We start from the raw sequence: 17,683 nt of genomic DNA on the forward strand, positions 1-17,683 counted from the left end.
TATATTTGTCACATAAGGTAAACTGAAGAAGCATAGTATTTTGTTCTTCATATTAGATGAAGCTTTTTGTATACAGCCCTCTTTCATAAATATTTTCTCATTCATGTATTTTTTATAATCTCAAGATTATTAATATTAAAACTAATCTACACATTTTGAGCTCGCCTAAGCACAAAGTGCTCATGGTGAGCTTTCACAATAACGTGTCGTCTGTCAGTGAGTGATGAAATCAATGTTTTTTTTCTTACCACTTCTCCTAAAGTGAATGGAAGATTTAAATGAAACTTCACAAAAATGATCTTTTTTATGCCCCCGGATTGAATGATCGGGGGTATATTGTTTTTGGCCTGTCTGTCATTCTGTCCCAAAACTTAAACCTTGGTTTAAGTTTGATAACTTTTGCAATATTGAAGATAGCAACTTCATATTTGGCATGCATGTGTATATCATAGAGCTGCACATTTGGAGTGTATAAAAGTCAAGGTCAAGGTCATCCTTCAAGGTCAAAGATCATTGTATTTTTCTTTCCTAAAACTTTAACCTTCGTTAATGTTTTGTCATAACTTTTTGAATATTGAAGATAGCATTTTGATATTTGGCATGCATGTGTATCTAATAAAGCTGCATATTTTGAGTGGTGAAAGGTCATGGTCATCCTTTAAGGTCAAAAAATACAATCCAAGGGAAGTAATAAGCTTTAAAAGGGAGATAACTTCTAAACCTGCTAAATGATATATTAAAAATTTATTTAAACTAGGGGCAATAGGGGGCATTGTGTTTCTGACATCTCTTGTTTATTAAAGTTCTGCAAAATCGTTCCTGACTATTGCATATGTGGGTCACTGGAGCTAAAACTAACATTAAAAACATCAGCAACAAAAATCTCCTTAACCAAAAAAATCAACATAAGTTTTAATATCATGAATACATACCTGCTATCCATAGCTGTACCTTTCAATTGGGTTAGCTTCTGCGGAAATCTTCAAGTGCCGGATTTCGGCCACCTATCTAACTGATAACAGATCAGGTTAAACATAGTACAATGTAACCTAACCGGAAATCAAGAACCGTAACTCATCTTACTTCTGGAGAATGCCGTGCAGTTTGCCATTTTTCATCGGCTCTGAAATTTTGTTGTTTTAATTATATTCTGCGTGGTATATGGGTTTGAAATTGATGAATTAGATAATTTATCGTTTCTGCTTCATTTTGTTATTATTTAATTGATTTTCGACACTTTGCCGGGTTTTTACATGTGCTCATGAATTGAGCATTTCGTTGCCTTTTTTTTCAACAAGTATTGACTTTATTGTACAGTATTTCTGCTTTGCTTTACTGTTTATTTCAATTATTTTGTTCAATTTAACTGTTCTCTTACATAGTTTTTTTTTTCTTTTGTGACTGGTCTTTGTCTGTCGTATGTCCGTCCGTAAACATTTGCTCGTAAACACTCTATAGGCCACATTTCTTGTCCCATCTTCATGAAACTTGGTCAGAAGCTTTGTCCGAATAAAATCTCGGCCGAGTTCGAAACTGGGTTGTGCAGGGTCAAAAACTAGGTCATTAGGTCAAAAAAAAGAAAAACCTTGTAAACACTGTAGAAGTCACATTTCATGCCCAATATTCATGTAACTTTGTCAAAATGTTTGTCTTAATGATATCTTGGTTGAGTTTAAAAGTGGTTCTCATCCGTTAAAAAACATGGCCGCCAGTGGGCGGGGCAGTTTTCCTTATTTGGCTATGGAGAAACCTTGTAAACACTCTAGAAGTCACAATTTTTTCCCAATTATCATGAAAATTGGTCAAAAAATTGGTTCAATTGATGTCTCGGACGAGTTCGAAAATGGTCGAGATCGGTGAAAAAACATGGCTGCCAGGGGGCGGGGCATTTTTCTCTATATGTATATAGTGGTAGTTTTCCCTATTTGGCTATAGAGAAACCTTGTAAACACTCTAGAAGTCACAATTTTTGCCAAATCATCATAAAAGTTGGTCAAAACATTGGTTATATTGATATCTCGGAAGAGTTTGAAAATGGTCTGGAATCGGTGAAAAAACATGGCCGCCAGTGGGCGGGGCATTTTTCTCTATATGTGAACACAGTAAAAGTCACATTTTTGGCCCAATTTTCATGAAATATACTCAGAACATTTGTTTCCTTGATACGAGAGTTGAGTTCACAAATGGTTCCGGTCAGTTGAATAACATGGCTGCTGGGAGGGGGGCAGTTTTCATTATGCCCCGCCTCCCCTTTCGAAAAAAACACAGGTACTTGAAAAAAAAATTGGTCCTTATATATATACAGTAGATTCCACTTAATTGATTATCGGATAATCGAATAATCGGTTAATTGAATAGAAATTGAAAACACCAAACCATTTGCATCTCTTCCCGTTGAAAAAACTCCACATATTCTGATAGCAAATATGGCGTATTTCCCAATGATGATCCCAATGATGACACTGATCAATATTTGTCATCAATTAATCAGATCTATGAACTGATATTTCAAACTCTTGGTGATGATTATTGCCCAAGACCTGCGGAGATGTCTACTAATTCGACGATCTCTATCACGGAAAAATTAGTTCGTACATTTGATCCCAACCGGCTTTCTAAGGCTACGTCTCGCCTTGATACACGCCTTCCTATTGGTTCTACTGTATTATCAGTTTTTCAGTCGTTGGAATCAGCTAATAAGACCATTCCAAAACGAGGAGAACTGTGGAAGGTGCCTATTTATCTGATCCTAAGCATAATGAACGTACTAGAAGCTACAAGCCTTCTGTACCAGATCCAACCTCCGAATTGGATTTTGCTAAATTGCCGGTTTAGGATCCTGACATCAATAAGCTGTTGCTTAATATGCCTACTTCAACGTCTGTTTCTGTTCCTTATTCAATGTTGGAACATTAGGAAGTGAGAGAAAGCAGATCTCTAGGTCTTACCAACCAGATAGATCTCATGCTAGCAACTTTTTTGCAGTTGGTGTGTGATTGGTCAGACTCGGTTCCTGAAGAACTTCGTGATTTGTTAATTTATCTTTCACGAACGACATTGTCTCTTTCACATAATGCTGCCTCTTCAATGTCGGATATGCTAAGGATTTGTAGAGATCGTATCCTTTCTTCTTAACCTAAAGATTTTCTATTAGAACCGGGTATGAATGCTCTCAGAACGGCACCTCTCATCAGGATTTCTTTTCGGTGGAAGGATACAAGAAGCAATTTCAGCGGACAAAGATGATCAACTTCATGCTTCTTTAGCTAGAAACAACTCTGGACAACGCGAAGGGGCCTTTTAGCGACCTGCTTCTAGACCAATGACAAATCCAGTAGTTAAGAAGGATAAGAGGAATAACCTTTTCTCTAAAAGGCCTTCCTTGAATCCTCGGTCAGTTACTAACAAACAGTCTTCATTTAACAGACCTTCTGTTTCTCAGAAATCTTCTGTTAAGAAACCTGGTAGGAAGAACAAGTCTCAGCCGGATAAGAGTTATTCCAGACCTTTAACCGGCAAGGGTCGACCGCCTGCTTATCAGCCCTAGGTACTTACCCTTTCTACCACCTTCTCCTCCGATGCCGGAAATACAAGTCGGGGCCAGACTTCTTCATTTTTCAAATCGTTGGCTTCGTATAACTTTGGACGCTTGGGTTCATTCGCTAGTTACAGAAGGCCTGACTTTTCCATTCGAAAACAGACCTCCACTTTCTCGCGTCCCTGTAGAGCTGGTATCTCCGCATCCACAGAGTCGATTCTCGGTCTCTTGGAAAAACAGGCGGTAGAAAGGGTAACAAAAATGGTTTCTGGAGACCAGTAATAGACTTAAAAGTTTTCAACACATATCTACTCAAACCAACTTTCAAGATGGAGACTCCTTCCTTCATAAGGAATTCCATCAAACCTCTTCACTGGGGGGTGTCCTTGGATCTGGAAGATGCATACTTCCATGTTCCTATACATCCCAACATCCCAACTACCGGAAGTACCTTCGTATTGCATTTCGAGGCCAGGTATACCAGTTCCGAGCGATGCCTTTTGGGTTGACAACAGCCCCTCTAGTCTTTACTAAGCTAATGGCTGCAGTAGGAGCACATCTCCGATATCACGGTTTTCTGCTTCTTCAGTACTTTGACGACTGGCTGTTACACCAGCTCGATTGTCAATTGCTTCTGCAACATCTGGAATTTACTTGGAAGGAACTGCTATCATTAGGGCTCCTTTTAAATGCAGACAAATCAGACCTCATTCCATCTCAAGATTTCACTTTTGTGGGAATGAGTGTCTCGTCAACGTATATCAGACCTTCTGGTGAAGGTCAATTGGGTTTTGTCCCAATCTCATATAATAGCTTAAGAGTTCCTATCTCTCAACGGTAACCTGAGCTCAGTAGCAGACTTTATGCAATTAGGACGTCTGTTCCTTCGTTCTCTTCAGCATTACCTCTCAGATTGTTGGAAATGGTCTCCAGACAATATGTTATTGCAGATTCCTAGTCTTCCGGAGTTAATACCACATCTTCAGTGGTGGGTAGACGAGGATACTCTCTTGGCAGGAGTGCCCCTTCTTCCTCTGCAACGGTCTTTGTATTTTATGACGGACGCGAGCAAGGAAGGGTGGGGTGCATCATCTGGAACCACTCAGTCTGACAGTTTCGGGGTTGTGGTCTCATCAGGAGTCACATCTGCATATCAACAATCTAGAAATGCGAGCGGTATTTCTAGCTGTATCTCATTTCCAGTCACATCTTTGAGGCTCTTGTGTGATGGTGTCAACAGACAACACATCAGTTGTGACTTACATTCAGGCACAGTGGGGAACACATTTTCACTCCCTGTATCTCGAAACCAAGGAATTACTTGTTATTTGCAAGACGCTCAACAATTTTCTTCTGGCCAAATATATTCCAGGTCGTCTCAACGCCCTGGCAGATGCGTTTTCTCGCAAACAACAATTACTTCCATCGGAGTGGACACTTCATCAGGAAGTGATCAATCAGATTTTTCTCATGTTCGGTTATCCTCTAGTCGACCTATTTGCAACCAGACACAATCACAGACTTCCTCTGTATGTGAGTCCGGTTTAGGATCCAGCAGCGTGGGCAGTAGACGGGCTTTCGTTCGATTGGTACCAACTGGACGCTTACGCTTATACCCCACCCATTCTGATTTCCCAAATATTGGCGAAAATCAGGGTGAGTTTGTGTAGCATACTCCTGATCGCCCCTTGGTGGCCCAGGAGATCGTAGTTCAAGATCTTCTCAGTCTCCTGTACGATTATCCCATGACACTTACTCACAGATCAGATCTTCTGTCTCAATGAGGCAGACTTCATTGGGATCAGCAATGTTCCACTTACACGTCTGGCCGTTATCAGGCAATCTCTGCAGAAGAAACGTTTTTCTGTCAGGGCTTCAAACCTCTTAGCTTCTGCAAGGATAAAATCCACCAGAGCAGTCTATGATGCTCGATGGAAACTCTTCTCTAATTGGTGTATTCGAGGGAAAATTGATCCCCTCAATCCCTCTGCTAGACGCATAACGGATTTTCTCATCGATCTTTTTGATGATAAGAAACTTTCTCTTAGCTCCATCAAAGGATATAGATCTATGATTTCGCATACATTGGCTTTTACTTAATCATCACAAGTCTGTGCTGATCCAGCGATTTCTGAACTGATTCGATCAATGGAACTTAAACGTCCTGTTTCTCGTACACTGGCGCCTAAATGGGATTTGGCTTGTGTTATTGATTCTCTTACTAGGGCTCCATATGAACCTCTAGATCAAGCTTCTTTACAGTTCCTAACTTGGAAGACCGTTTTCCTTCTTACTATGGCTTCAGCCAAAAGGAGAAGTGAAACTCATGATCTTTCTATCGAGGATGGTCATCTTCATTTTGATTCCATAGATGGATCTGTAATGTTGTTATGTCAGCCAGGATTGCTTGCTAAAAAATCAATTCCCCTATATGGCTACTAAACCCTTCAAAGTTCCAAGTCTTTCTAATACTTGTGGACATGAAGATGATGATAGACTTCTTTGCCCGGTCAGGGCACTGAAATTCTATCTTAAAAGAGTAAAGTCTATTCGAGGTTCTGCAAAGACTTTTCATTCCGTTAAAAGGGGGGGGATATGTCTGCGGCATCTATTTCTCGTTGGGTAGCCTCAACTATTAAGAAAGCTTATTCATCTCTCTCATCTAGGGCTTTATCCATGTTTAAGATTAGACCGCATGAATTAAGAGCTTTGGCTTCGTGGGCATATATTAATAATTTTCCTCTCTCTGAAATGCTATAAGCTGCTTTCTGGAGGAATCCGACCACCTTTTCCTCTTTCTATCTTCGTTCTCTTGAGTGTCAACAAGACAATTTATATATGTTGGGTTCGCTTGTGGTTGCTCAAACAGTAGTTTCTTCCATAGCGTAAATGTGCTGGCGCTATCCAGAAACTAAAGTACAATACTGTACTAACGAAGATTATCTGAGGACATATCTACTATCTCTGGCTGAAAAACCTTAATATGGGTTTTTGCTGTGATGGGAAAATAAAACCAGAACCTCCCGCCACAGCTACAAAATCAGCTAGGGATAGCAGGTATGTATTTATGACATTAAAACTAATTTTCTTAAAATAAATTCATTTTAATTATTAAATACTTACCTGCTATCGGAAAGTCCCATCTCCCACCCCGCTCATTGTTTAATATTTTCATAATTGCATGAAAAGTTAGATGAGTTACGGTTCTTGATTTCCGGTTAGGTTACATTGTACTATGTTTAACCTGATCTGTTTTCAGTTAGAGAGGTGGCCGAATTCTGGCACTTGATGATTGCTGGAGAAGCTAACTCAATAGAAAGGTATAGCTAGGGATAGCAGGTAAGTATTTAATAATTAAAATGAATGTTATTAAAGAAAATTTGTTTAACCTACATGTCTGAGGTGAAGGACTTTGGACACTCTTGTTTATGCCTCTTGATAGAGGAGGCAAAAAGTAATTGTCCTGTCTTTCCATCCATCTTTCTGTCCATGATAGGTGCAGTTGAAGTTAAAGTTCTACATTACACAAACACCAATCCCTTAGGCTTTGGCGCTTGAACATGTGTTGCTAAATACTATTCCACACCCAACAATTTCCTCCTACAACACTTTGACATTGCCCTGGTTTTTTGTTTTGTATTTTAGTGCATGCAACAAACCGTGCATAATAACTCAGTTGTTGCTTATTACCAATACACATTTATCATTCAGCGTCACTTCTAACTTGCTCATTTTGAAGTTTGGAAATATTACAATAGTATATTTTTTAACGGTTTTATGGATATCTGTTAATTCAATGGTTGATATAACCATAACCTATTATTCTATGAACTTCCCTGTATTTGACATATAATAGAAATTGGCTATAGCAACATTTAGTGGCATGCATTTGTCAAATGCAGATTCTTGTATTGTTAGGTTATACAACCAATCGTGATACATCGGCTATCTCGGATTCCTCCGTAAGATAGGCCTCGTGGCTAACGGTCGCCATATTGCCTTGTATTACTACTTTACTACCCAAAAGGTTGTCAGTCTATTGTTATGAGGCTGTATACGATGCGCGTTGAACTAGCGCCAAGCTTTTTACCGAAACTTTGATATTAAGAGCACTATTAACGTTCATTTGTGTTGCATTTTGACCTATTATCCAAGGGATTTACTTTTCCATTATTATTTAATCACCCTATCATCCAATTTTTAAGATGAAATTACGGTGTTTACAAAACCAACCAAACCGAAAGTGAAACTAGATGCATTACGTTTCGCGATGTAAACATTAAATATTTGTTCAGTTTGAGGAAGCGAATCGATAATAGACGGTGGAATATGTATGCAATACAGACTATCATTGCCGATTGTAGTACTGGCTAAAAAATACCTTTTATGACAGGTCATGTATAGAACGTAAATCAAAATAGTGACCATATAATCACTACAAATGTCTGGGTTGATCATTAATATAATTAATGCACGTTTCTGATCTAATTGCCTGTATCTAGTTGTAATTACCATGATATTGATAAAATTAAAACGTTTTTTTGATAAATTAACATTACATGTTTTATTTTTATCATTTAGGTAATATATAATTGTATCATTATCATCATTAAATATTCTGAAAATAATCTAAATTATCATGATTACTTTAAAGTAGAATTTTATTTTTTTTTTCATTATTTTTAATGAATTTCCACATTTGCTTGATTCAAAATTAAATGTATTAATAAGGGTTTCAGTTTTTAATTTTTATCCAATTTTAGTTCGATTAAATTTAAAGTACTAACTACATACATGTATGTGAAATGCTCTTGAGTTCGTTTCCTGGGCCTAGAACCAGTACTTGGGTGTCTCTTGGAGATTTCTTATTAAGGCTCCCACACTGGGGATCAAACCAGTGACCTCCAGATCATTAGAGGGCACCACATCCATTACACATCAGAGACCTTTAATTAGTAAATTACTTTAGTATTGCAGCATTATATAATATAATGTTGCTACATAATTTTGGAAAATGATTAATGTGCAGTACTAAATAAATCTAAATGCATACAATTTTAATTGTGTATATTATGTGCTTATTAGTTACAAATTCACTTTTTACAGGTATACTGAATTATGAAAGACTTTTTACATAAAATTGACAACTCATCTCCCCAACGATACTTTGTGATGCTCATTCTCAGAACAAACCCATAGTCAGTGAGAAAACTACAGTGTAAAAAGACCACTTGATTGTGACAATTATGGCTGACCAAGCAAATGTTATCATTTAAAATAAAGAAAACTTCCAGTTCAATATACATTTTATACCAATTATGACATTGACCAACACAGAAAATAATTATAAGGTTGATTTTCCCAAAATTGACTGTTACAATTGGATACTGTTTTAAGCTTCACTCTACTTTGTCTGAAAATAAAAGTCCTAAATGATGTAATAGAAACATACATATTTAATTTTTAGTTTTACAAGGATATATATATATATATATATATATATATATATATATATATATATATATATATATATATATATATATATATATATATATTAATATATCTTTTTATTGATGGTCAATCAATTTAAGTTTAACTAATATATACATACACATTATATACATGTGTATGCTTTGATTTTTTTCTATTGAAGCCAAATTAATATCCCATTAGATAGATAGATAATATCACAGCAGTATTCCTAGTTTGTCTGCAAGTACTGCAGAAATCATGGATTATTATTTTACTGAGTCAGCTTTAATCTTTATATTATAATTGTTAAAACAGATTAAGATGTGCATAATACAATTGAGGATGCATCAAGATTAAAAAATGGTACATGTATAAATTGATAAAGAATCAATAACAATCAGAAACTGTGCATTTTTTTCAGTATTGTGTGAAAGGATTTGAAGTAATTATGTGTTTTTGAAATATGATTTGTGTAAATTTTAATAAATATATAAAATTTAGTGATTTTCTCAGACAAAACTGTTAATTACATACTAAAGTATTCAGAATGTATTATTGTAATATTCATTCGAATTTTTTAGTACAAAAAGCACTTTTCCCTGGCATTTGTATTTATAGTAATTGCATATTTTATAATTCTGACAGCATTTATAAACTGTGTTCATGCAAGCATGAACACGGTTTTATTTTTTGAGTATTTAAACAAGAGGGCTATGATGGCCCTGTATCGCTCCACTGCTGAAAAAAAAGGCTGAAACAAATTTCTCTGCATGTGCAAATACTTAAATATAGGCCCTATTTAAGCACATGTACACTTTTGTGACCTTCTGGGCTGGGTCAAATTTAACCCCAGGGGCATAATTTGAGCAAACTTTGTAGAGGACTACTATATCTCACTACATACAAAATGTGGTAGCCCTATGTCCTAGAGTTAAGGACAAGAATATTTTTATAGTTTTCACAAAATAAGCAAGATATAAGCGGAAATTTAATGGCTAAGGGAAAATTAATGTGAAGATTTGACAAATAAGTCTTAACTGGGATCCAATAGGCAGACTTTCATATTACTTGTATTTAATTTAAATAATGATCTGAATTGCTCTTTGGCAAATCTTCGTTGGTCACAGTATTCAACTGAATTTTGTTCACTTTGTAGTGATTATATTTTCTATATTTATCAGACAACATCTTTCTTCAAAAGTTTAACATGATTGCTTGGTTAATTTAGAAACAAGATCAATGCATCATAACATAAAATGAAAAAATGTGTAATAGTAAAAATGGCAGCAAAAAAGCACCAGATTATCTGCTTTAAATCTGAGTCGATATGTTGATGTATTGGAATTTCTCATAAATAATGTGTCCCATAGTTGTATAATTGTATAGTCGCATGCATGAGTGGTGTCAATGTCACAATACCAATTAAAGCCTATAATTTACTAAAACAATTTGAAGTTTGATGTGTGTTTTTTTCAAGATCTGTTATATATATTATATATATATATATATATATATATATATATATATATATATATATATATATATATATTGTTGAAAAGTTAACATGCAATAAGTTTACTGTAATTAAGTGACAAATAGATTTACTGATTTGGTTGGATGCATATATGCAGATATATCATGGTTTGTGCAAAGGACAGTAGCAAAAACAAGAGCTGTCTCCGTAGGATGACACACGCCCCCGATAAACGCTTTAATAGAAGTTATGAGCATTTTTCAAAACCTAAACTCTGACCCTAAGTTCAAGGTCAAAGGGGTCAAAATTTGTGTGTGTATGGAAAGGCCTTGTCCATATACATTTGCATATCAAATATGAATGTTACATCTGAAGCGACATAGAAGTTATGAGCATTTTTTCGAAACCTAAATGCCAAGTGTGACGGATAGACAGACGGACAGTGTGATCACTATATGCCCTCCTTTGGGGGCATAAAAATGTGTTTCACATTGTTTTGGTAAGTTAGTAATGTACAAACATGTAGTTAAAAGAACAGAATCATCAATTATAAAGTTATTGATTATAAAGTGTTGCTGGCATATTTGATGCATTCATCTAGCTATAAGAAGGTCCCTGTTTTATCCCCACTGGCACCGAGTGAGGGTTCTCAAAATCTTTAAACAATATGAATAACTACATATAGGGTCGAGAGCCTTTTTGATATGGGGGCTAAACACCTGAAATCAAAGCGACCCAGGTTAAAGGCCGAGGCAAAATAAATAAACCAGAGGCCGCATGAGCCTGCTATACTCTGAACAAGTATTGTTTCTTCTCAGAAAACTGGCTTAAGTGTCTTACTAAGCTTTAGACTTTGAGTTTCAGTGCAATCTATCTAAAATAAATTGGTCAAATAAAATAATAATTTGTAAAAAATAAACATTCTGCACAAATTCAATTATTTACTTTACCTGTGTGCATGAATCATTTCAGTCTTGATGGTTAGTGAACTATGTCAAAAGCACCATAGCTATGAAACACTTGTATTATGAATATTGCAATGTTCCACAGAAATGATGCTGATGATAATTCTACACGATGATGAGTTACTAGATATATGATATTTATAAATTCCATTTCCACCAACAATTCGGTTATTCCACTACCAGTTCAAATGCTTCGTACACAGTTGAAAATAACACTACTCCACTCAACAACCGTGACACATGTACTCAATTTTTGAACTTTTCGCATTTAAAATTGTCTCCTACTGTTATTGTTGTTGTTGTACTTTTGAAAGTAGTTCAAAAGATGGCGACCATTAACCCAGAGATTGATTTATGAAATAAATCGTCTGCTGATCCAGAGTGGTTATACAACTTGATTTTGTCTGAACAGAAACGGTTTGGTAAAAAATGCTCTGAATTTGTTTTGCACTTGGTGAATATTCCAGATAAAAAGTGAACTTTTTCTGAAACAGCAACTGTTAGTTCCTCAATGTGTTAGTTGTAATAGATCAAAATTATGTATTACAGATGTCCAGTGTTCTAAAAAAATAGACTTAAATAAATTATAGAAAACACCTTAAATTGCTGTTCAAGAGTTTCCCTCAGATGCCACTTTTAACCAATGGTGTTTCAAAAGTTCCTCTCAAAGGCCAATTTAACAAATGGTGTTTCAAAAGTTCCTCTAAAATGCCACTTTCAATCGATGGTGTTCCAAACGTTCCTCTAAAATGCCACTTTCAATCGATGGTGTTCCAAAAGTTCCTCTAAAATGCTACTTTCAAGCAATGGTGTTCCAAACGTTCCTCTCAAAATGCCACTTTCAATCGATGGTGTTTCAAAAGTTCCTTTAAAATGCCACTTTCAATTGATGGTGTTCCAAAAGTTCCTCTCAAATGGTGTTTCAAAGTTCATCTCAAATGCCACTTCTAACCCATGCTGTTTTTACTCTCAATTTTCATGTTTTTATCCATGCTGTTTCTATTATCATATGACGTTTTTAACAGAAGCTGTTTGTGCTTTTCAGGTTCAAGAATCAAAGACCACTATAAAAAGGTATCCTTTATTTTCATCTTAAGCATAAATCAAACTAGAATAACATTCAAAGTATTCATACGTGTATTTATGTGATGGTATGTGAGAAATGCTCAGGCAGTTCTAAGGATATGTTAAATGATATAATTAAAAAAATATGATTAAAATAGATCAGCCCTCCAAATTTGGGAGTTCATTTGTGGGAAAAACAATGAACAAAATTACTTGGAAATGGCAGGTGCACAAGTGCCAATCAAGATTTATTAAGAACAGGGAAAGAAACTTTTTGATATGCATCAATATATTAAGGTTGATTCAAACGTGTGGATATGCATAACATTGGCATTGGCCCACAATGTTGAACTGAAGCTTCTAAGTATTGTAAATCATTGAAGAGTTATCTGCCCTTGATATAATGTTAATGTTTCATAAACCACAGAGAAGTACCCACTTATCAATTTTTGCATATTTGAAAGTATTGTTCACACATTAGAGACTGTGCAATTTAATAATGTGCATCATATTTGCAGACTGTCCACTCCTGCAGGATCATCTAGCCTGAACCAGTCTACTGAGAGTACTACCACAAGTAGGTTGACAGTTAACCCTTTCAGTGCTGGAACCGAATTTTGAAGGCCTTTGCAAACAGTTTGGATCCAGATGAGACGCCACAGAACGTGGCGTCTCATCAGGATCCAAACTGTTTGCTATTCTGATAGTATTCTTTGAAAAAAATCGAAAAAAAATGCTAATTTTTAAAATTAAGCAGACAACATTTTAGCAGACGACAAATTTCCCAGCATGCAAAGGGTTAATTTAGCTGCATTCTGGGAAAACTGGGATTTACGTATTTCAGTAGAATGTTATCTCAGATTAGCCTGTGTAGTTTGCACCAGCTAAATAGGGTTGGCACTTTCTGCTTTTATAGAAGTTTTTGTTGATAGTTAGTCTCTTCTTGATGAAAATCCAATTTATGCCGAAAGTATGTTCCATCGATGCAAAAATAATAGGTAGAACTAAAAACTAACATAACCCTGTTCACTTTGTGTTGCTTGTTGTTGCAGGATACTCTCTGAGGAAGAAGTGAGCGGTTGTGCATGACTTCAATAACAATCCAGCAGCCACACTCTCATTTTAGTAAAGCTTAATAAGTGAATTAGTGTACAACAAATGTTAGTTGTTCAGGCATTTAAGGAAATTTTTTGTCATTGGGTTGTTGAGTAATTATCCTGCACAAGAATGTGTAGCACTTGTTATTAGACCACTTCTTGTTTGAATCAATTATTTTCATAGTGCAATTGCAAGTTACCAACTACATTTGAATTAAATTTGTTATTCATTAGACAACAATTATATGTTCTTATTTGAACAACACTAACCATCAAAATAACACGTGGTGTTCAATGTAATTTTGTTAGCGAGGCTGTTTTGGGAGAAAACCCGAGCTATTATCATAGCCTGCTCGTCCGCCGTAGGCGTAGTGCTAAAACCTTAACATTGGCTCTAAAATCAAAGTGCTTCCACCTACAACTTTGAAACTTCATATGTAGATGCGCCTTGATGAGTTCTACACACCACACCCATTTTGGGTCACTAAGTCAAAGGTCAAGGTCACTGTGACCTCATAAAAAAATAAAATCTTACAAGCTTTCGCAGCCGAGCATGGCACCCGTTAAGCGGTGCTCTTGTTACCTCATTCAGGCAAATTATCATTACAGTTGTTTTAAATGTAACTATACATATAAATGTGCTTGTTTAGAAAAAAAGTTCAAGTACGCATTACACACGTTTACTGTTGCAAAACATGCATAGGTGTATTATATGTTATTTGATCTCTTATCAATAAAGTGAGGCTTGCAATAAATTTAGTTTTCTTTGCATGTTCATGTTTCTTGTTGTTTTTCTGTGAAATAAGTCACCTGTTTAGATGTATTATTACATTGATCCCTATAAAATATATGTGTTTTGTATACTGGTATGCTGATGTTAATTAGATTCTATGTATTAATTTCTGATGACTTGATATTCTCTTGATTTTTAGCTCACCCGGTGACCTTTTGTGATCGCCTTTTGTCCGTCGTCTGTTGTGCGGTGTCAACATTTGCCTTGTTAACACTCTAGAGGCCCCCTTTTATTGTCCAACTTTCATGAAATTTGGTCTAAAGATTGGTCTCAATGATATCTTGGTTGAGTTCGAAAGTGGTTAAGTTTGCTTGAAAAACATTGCTGCCAAGGGGCGGGGCATTTTTCCTAATATGGTTATAGTAAAATCTTGTTAACACTCTAGAGGCCACATTTACTGTCCAATCTTAATGGAACTTGGTCAGATGATTCATCCCAATAATATCTTGGACGAGTTTAGAAATTTTGCCGGCTGGTTGAAAAACATGGCTGCCAGGGGGTGGGGCATTTTTCCTTATATGGCTATAGTAAAACCTTGTTACCCGGTAACAGTCTAGAGGCCACATATATTTTCCGATCTTCATGAAACTTGGCCTGAAGATTTGTCCCAATAATATCTTGTAATCTCAGATGAGCGACTTTGGGCCTTTTAGGCCCCCTTGTTTTTGAACTCTGTTAACCCATTTATGCCTAGCGTCTAGAAAAAGGCCATGGCAAACATCGTAGACCCAGATGAGAAGCCGCATGATGCGGGGTCTCACCAGGGTCTGCGCTGTTTGCTTTAAGGAATTTCTGTAAGAAATATTCTAAATGTAAAAATAAATATTCTAGACATCCCTAATTTTGGAAATATATTGATCCAATTTAGAAGGATGAGAGAGTCCACTAGGCATAAATATTAAAGTACATGTAAAAATCTTTCAAAAGAAAAGAAAATGCATATGCATATTATTAATTTGTGATCAAACATTCTCTATATTGTGCAAAGAATTTTAAAATATTTACTAAAATCTCTATATCACAAGTTGCTTCAGTTAGCTTTACATGTTTGATGTTTCATGTTTGTCACATAAATGAAAAGAATATAAATGTTCACTGTTTACACAAATGCTTGTAAAATTATGCAAATACAAGTTTATGTTAAATTTCTCCTTTTGAATTTGTCATGATGAAACTCTTTCATCAGTTTCTTTTGCCTTTTAATTTCTTTACAAAGAAGATACTTTAATTATAATTAATTATAATTCACAGGCGACAAGAAAAAAACAATTGGTGGCTCCATAATTTAAAATTATTGTTTGATATTATCAAAACTGTCAACTTTGTTTGTTTTGCTATAAACTTCAGGAAAACATAAAATACACTATAGCATAATATTGCCCATGGGTGCAAAAAAGGTACCATGTGACATTGAAATTGGTGCAAACAAATACCATGTGACATTAAAATAAGAAGGTACATAGAACTTTGTGCACCAATGTGGCGATATAAAAAAGTAAAGGACAAGTTGCATAACTCTGGTTGTCATTTTACAGAATTATGGCCCTTTTTTGACTTGGTAACTTTTAATATATGGTTACATTTTGAGTTTAGATCCACTTCGCTTCAAAAGTATCGAGGCTATAGGAGGTTTTTGTGTGACTTCACAAGAGGGGTTTTCCGTTACTAAAAATAGATTGGCCGTCAACTTCTCGATCGCGGCCTATTATATTGTATCAGAGTAAAGGTCGTCGGAAGACTTAATACTTACAATTTCACAAAACAAAACTATAAATACCCGTATTCTTTTTTAAGTAAGACTTTAATTAATGATATTTCAAAAATTATAAAACATATAATAATTTGAATATTATTATAAGTGGTGTGGACGCGATAGTGTTATTTTTCATCAGAGATTGAAATTAAGTGTAAGGGGTGTATTGAATCAGTCATAAAACAAAGCCCTTAAATAGCTCAATAAATTTCAATTTTGAAATGCAGTTTTAATTTTCTTTTACATTGAATGATTTTCGTTTCGTTTACATTGAATGAAAAAATTCATAATTTAAGCATTCCAATTGAAAAAAACACCTGCATATTTTGCAAATTGAACTGTCTTTGCATGTACATGTATATTGAAAACTCTTCTCTAGTGATAATGAGCGATACAAATCTAGCATTTTATGATACCATAAATCTACACATTTAATTTATTTTCCGCAAGTATTTTATATCCGTATATAATGACCAAACGCGATTGCTTGTTTTCATGATGAACACTGCTGCAGTAACGCACGATCTTTACACATTATAGCAGAGTTTACATTTGCAGGTACCCGTTAAATACGTTAATTGTGTAGCAATAAATTTGTAAAATATTTTAAATGTATAGTTATTAAACACTTTATTGTTATGTTTAAACTGGCTAATATATATAGTTAATAGTTCCTAGCTGTTAATCCATTTCGGACAAATGTCTATTTTTTAAATATGTTCAAATATTTTGGTAAAGCAACTGTTAAGTTTTTTACTGAATATGCTAAGAGATGACATGGAGGTATCATAAATTGTGTTTAATGACCAGACACATGTGGTTTATGCAGAGACCCCATACAGAGTCATACAAGTATAGGTCCCTGGGTTTATTAAACTGTTTTCTTAGTAATTGTCTGGACAGTATCCGATCATATCGAGATAATCGGTTTTTGATAAACAAAGGGGCAATTAAACACTGGGTTAAAAATGCTGAAACAAAGAGTGTCAAAACTGGTGTGAACAATTAAATAAAAGCATTTACATTTATCAAGAGGATTTATTTAATCTGTAACAAGGTAAGTTTTTACAGACAAATAGGTTAAAATCAGTTTCTATATGTTGATTACATAAATTCAATCAATTTGTTGTTTGTTTTCGTCCTTATTTGTGTTCGTTCATTGGATTCAATTTAATCTGAAATAATTTCAAGTTCTGAGTATTTTTTGTTCTTCAAAAGGGTCGCGAATAAGATTGTAACCTTATCACGATGCGGTTCATCACATGCAAACAATAGCAGAATGGCCGCAGTTTTGACGGCCAAAATTTGAGCATGCGCAAACGTGACGTCATTATCGGAATCCCCAAAACCTCATTGCTTTCAAAGATCAAATACTTTCATGCTTTCATGAGGGTACTGTACCTGGCAAGTTGAATTTTACCTCGACCTTTGAATGACCTTGACTCTCGTGGTCAAATTTTTAAATTTTGCTAAAATTGGCATTACTTCTTTATTTATGATTATATTTGAGTGATACTTTGACAAAA

The 17,683-nt window shown here is 35.2% G+C and overlaps 1 protein-coding gene across 1 annotated transcript in view; it reads left to right on the plus strand.

Annotated features, from left to right (window-relative positions):
• Positions 1-15,549, plus strand: part of LOC127848104 (serine/arginine repetitive matrix protein 2-like) — a 78,433-nt gene extending 62,884 nt beyond the window's left edge. The window contains exons 14-16 of the mRNA XM_052380408.1: positions 12,495-12,523; positions 13,033-13,091; positions 13,567-15,549. Coding sequence (XP_052236368.1) covers positions 12,495-12,523; positions 13,033-13,091; positions 13,567-13,589 — 111 coding nt within the window. The 3' untranslated portion in view covers positions 13,590-15,549. The remainder of the gene's footprint in view (positions 1-12,494; positions 12,524-13,032; positions 13,092-13,566) is intronic.
• The last annotated feature ends 2,134 nt before the right edge of the window (positions 15,550-17,683 follow it).

This window comes from Dreissena polymorpha, chromosome 1 (genome assembly GCF_020536995.1).
Source record: "Dreissena polymorpha isolate Duluth1 chromosome 1, UMN_Dpol_1.0, whole genome shotgun sequence".
In the NCBI taxonomy this organism is placed as follows: Eukaryota; Metazoa; Mollusca; class Bivalvia; order Myida; family Dreissenidae; genus Dreissena; species Dreissena polymorpha.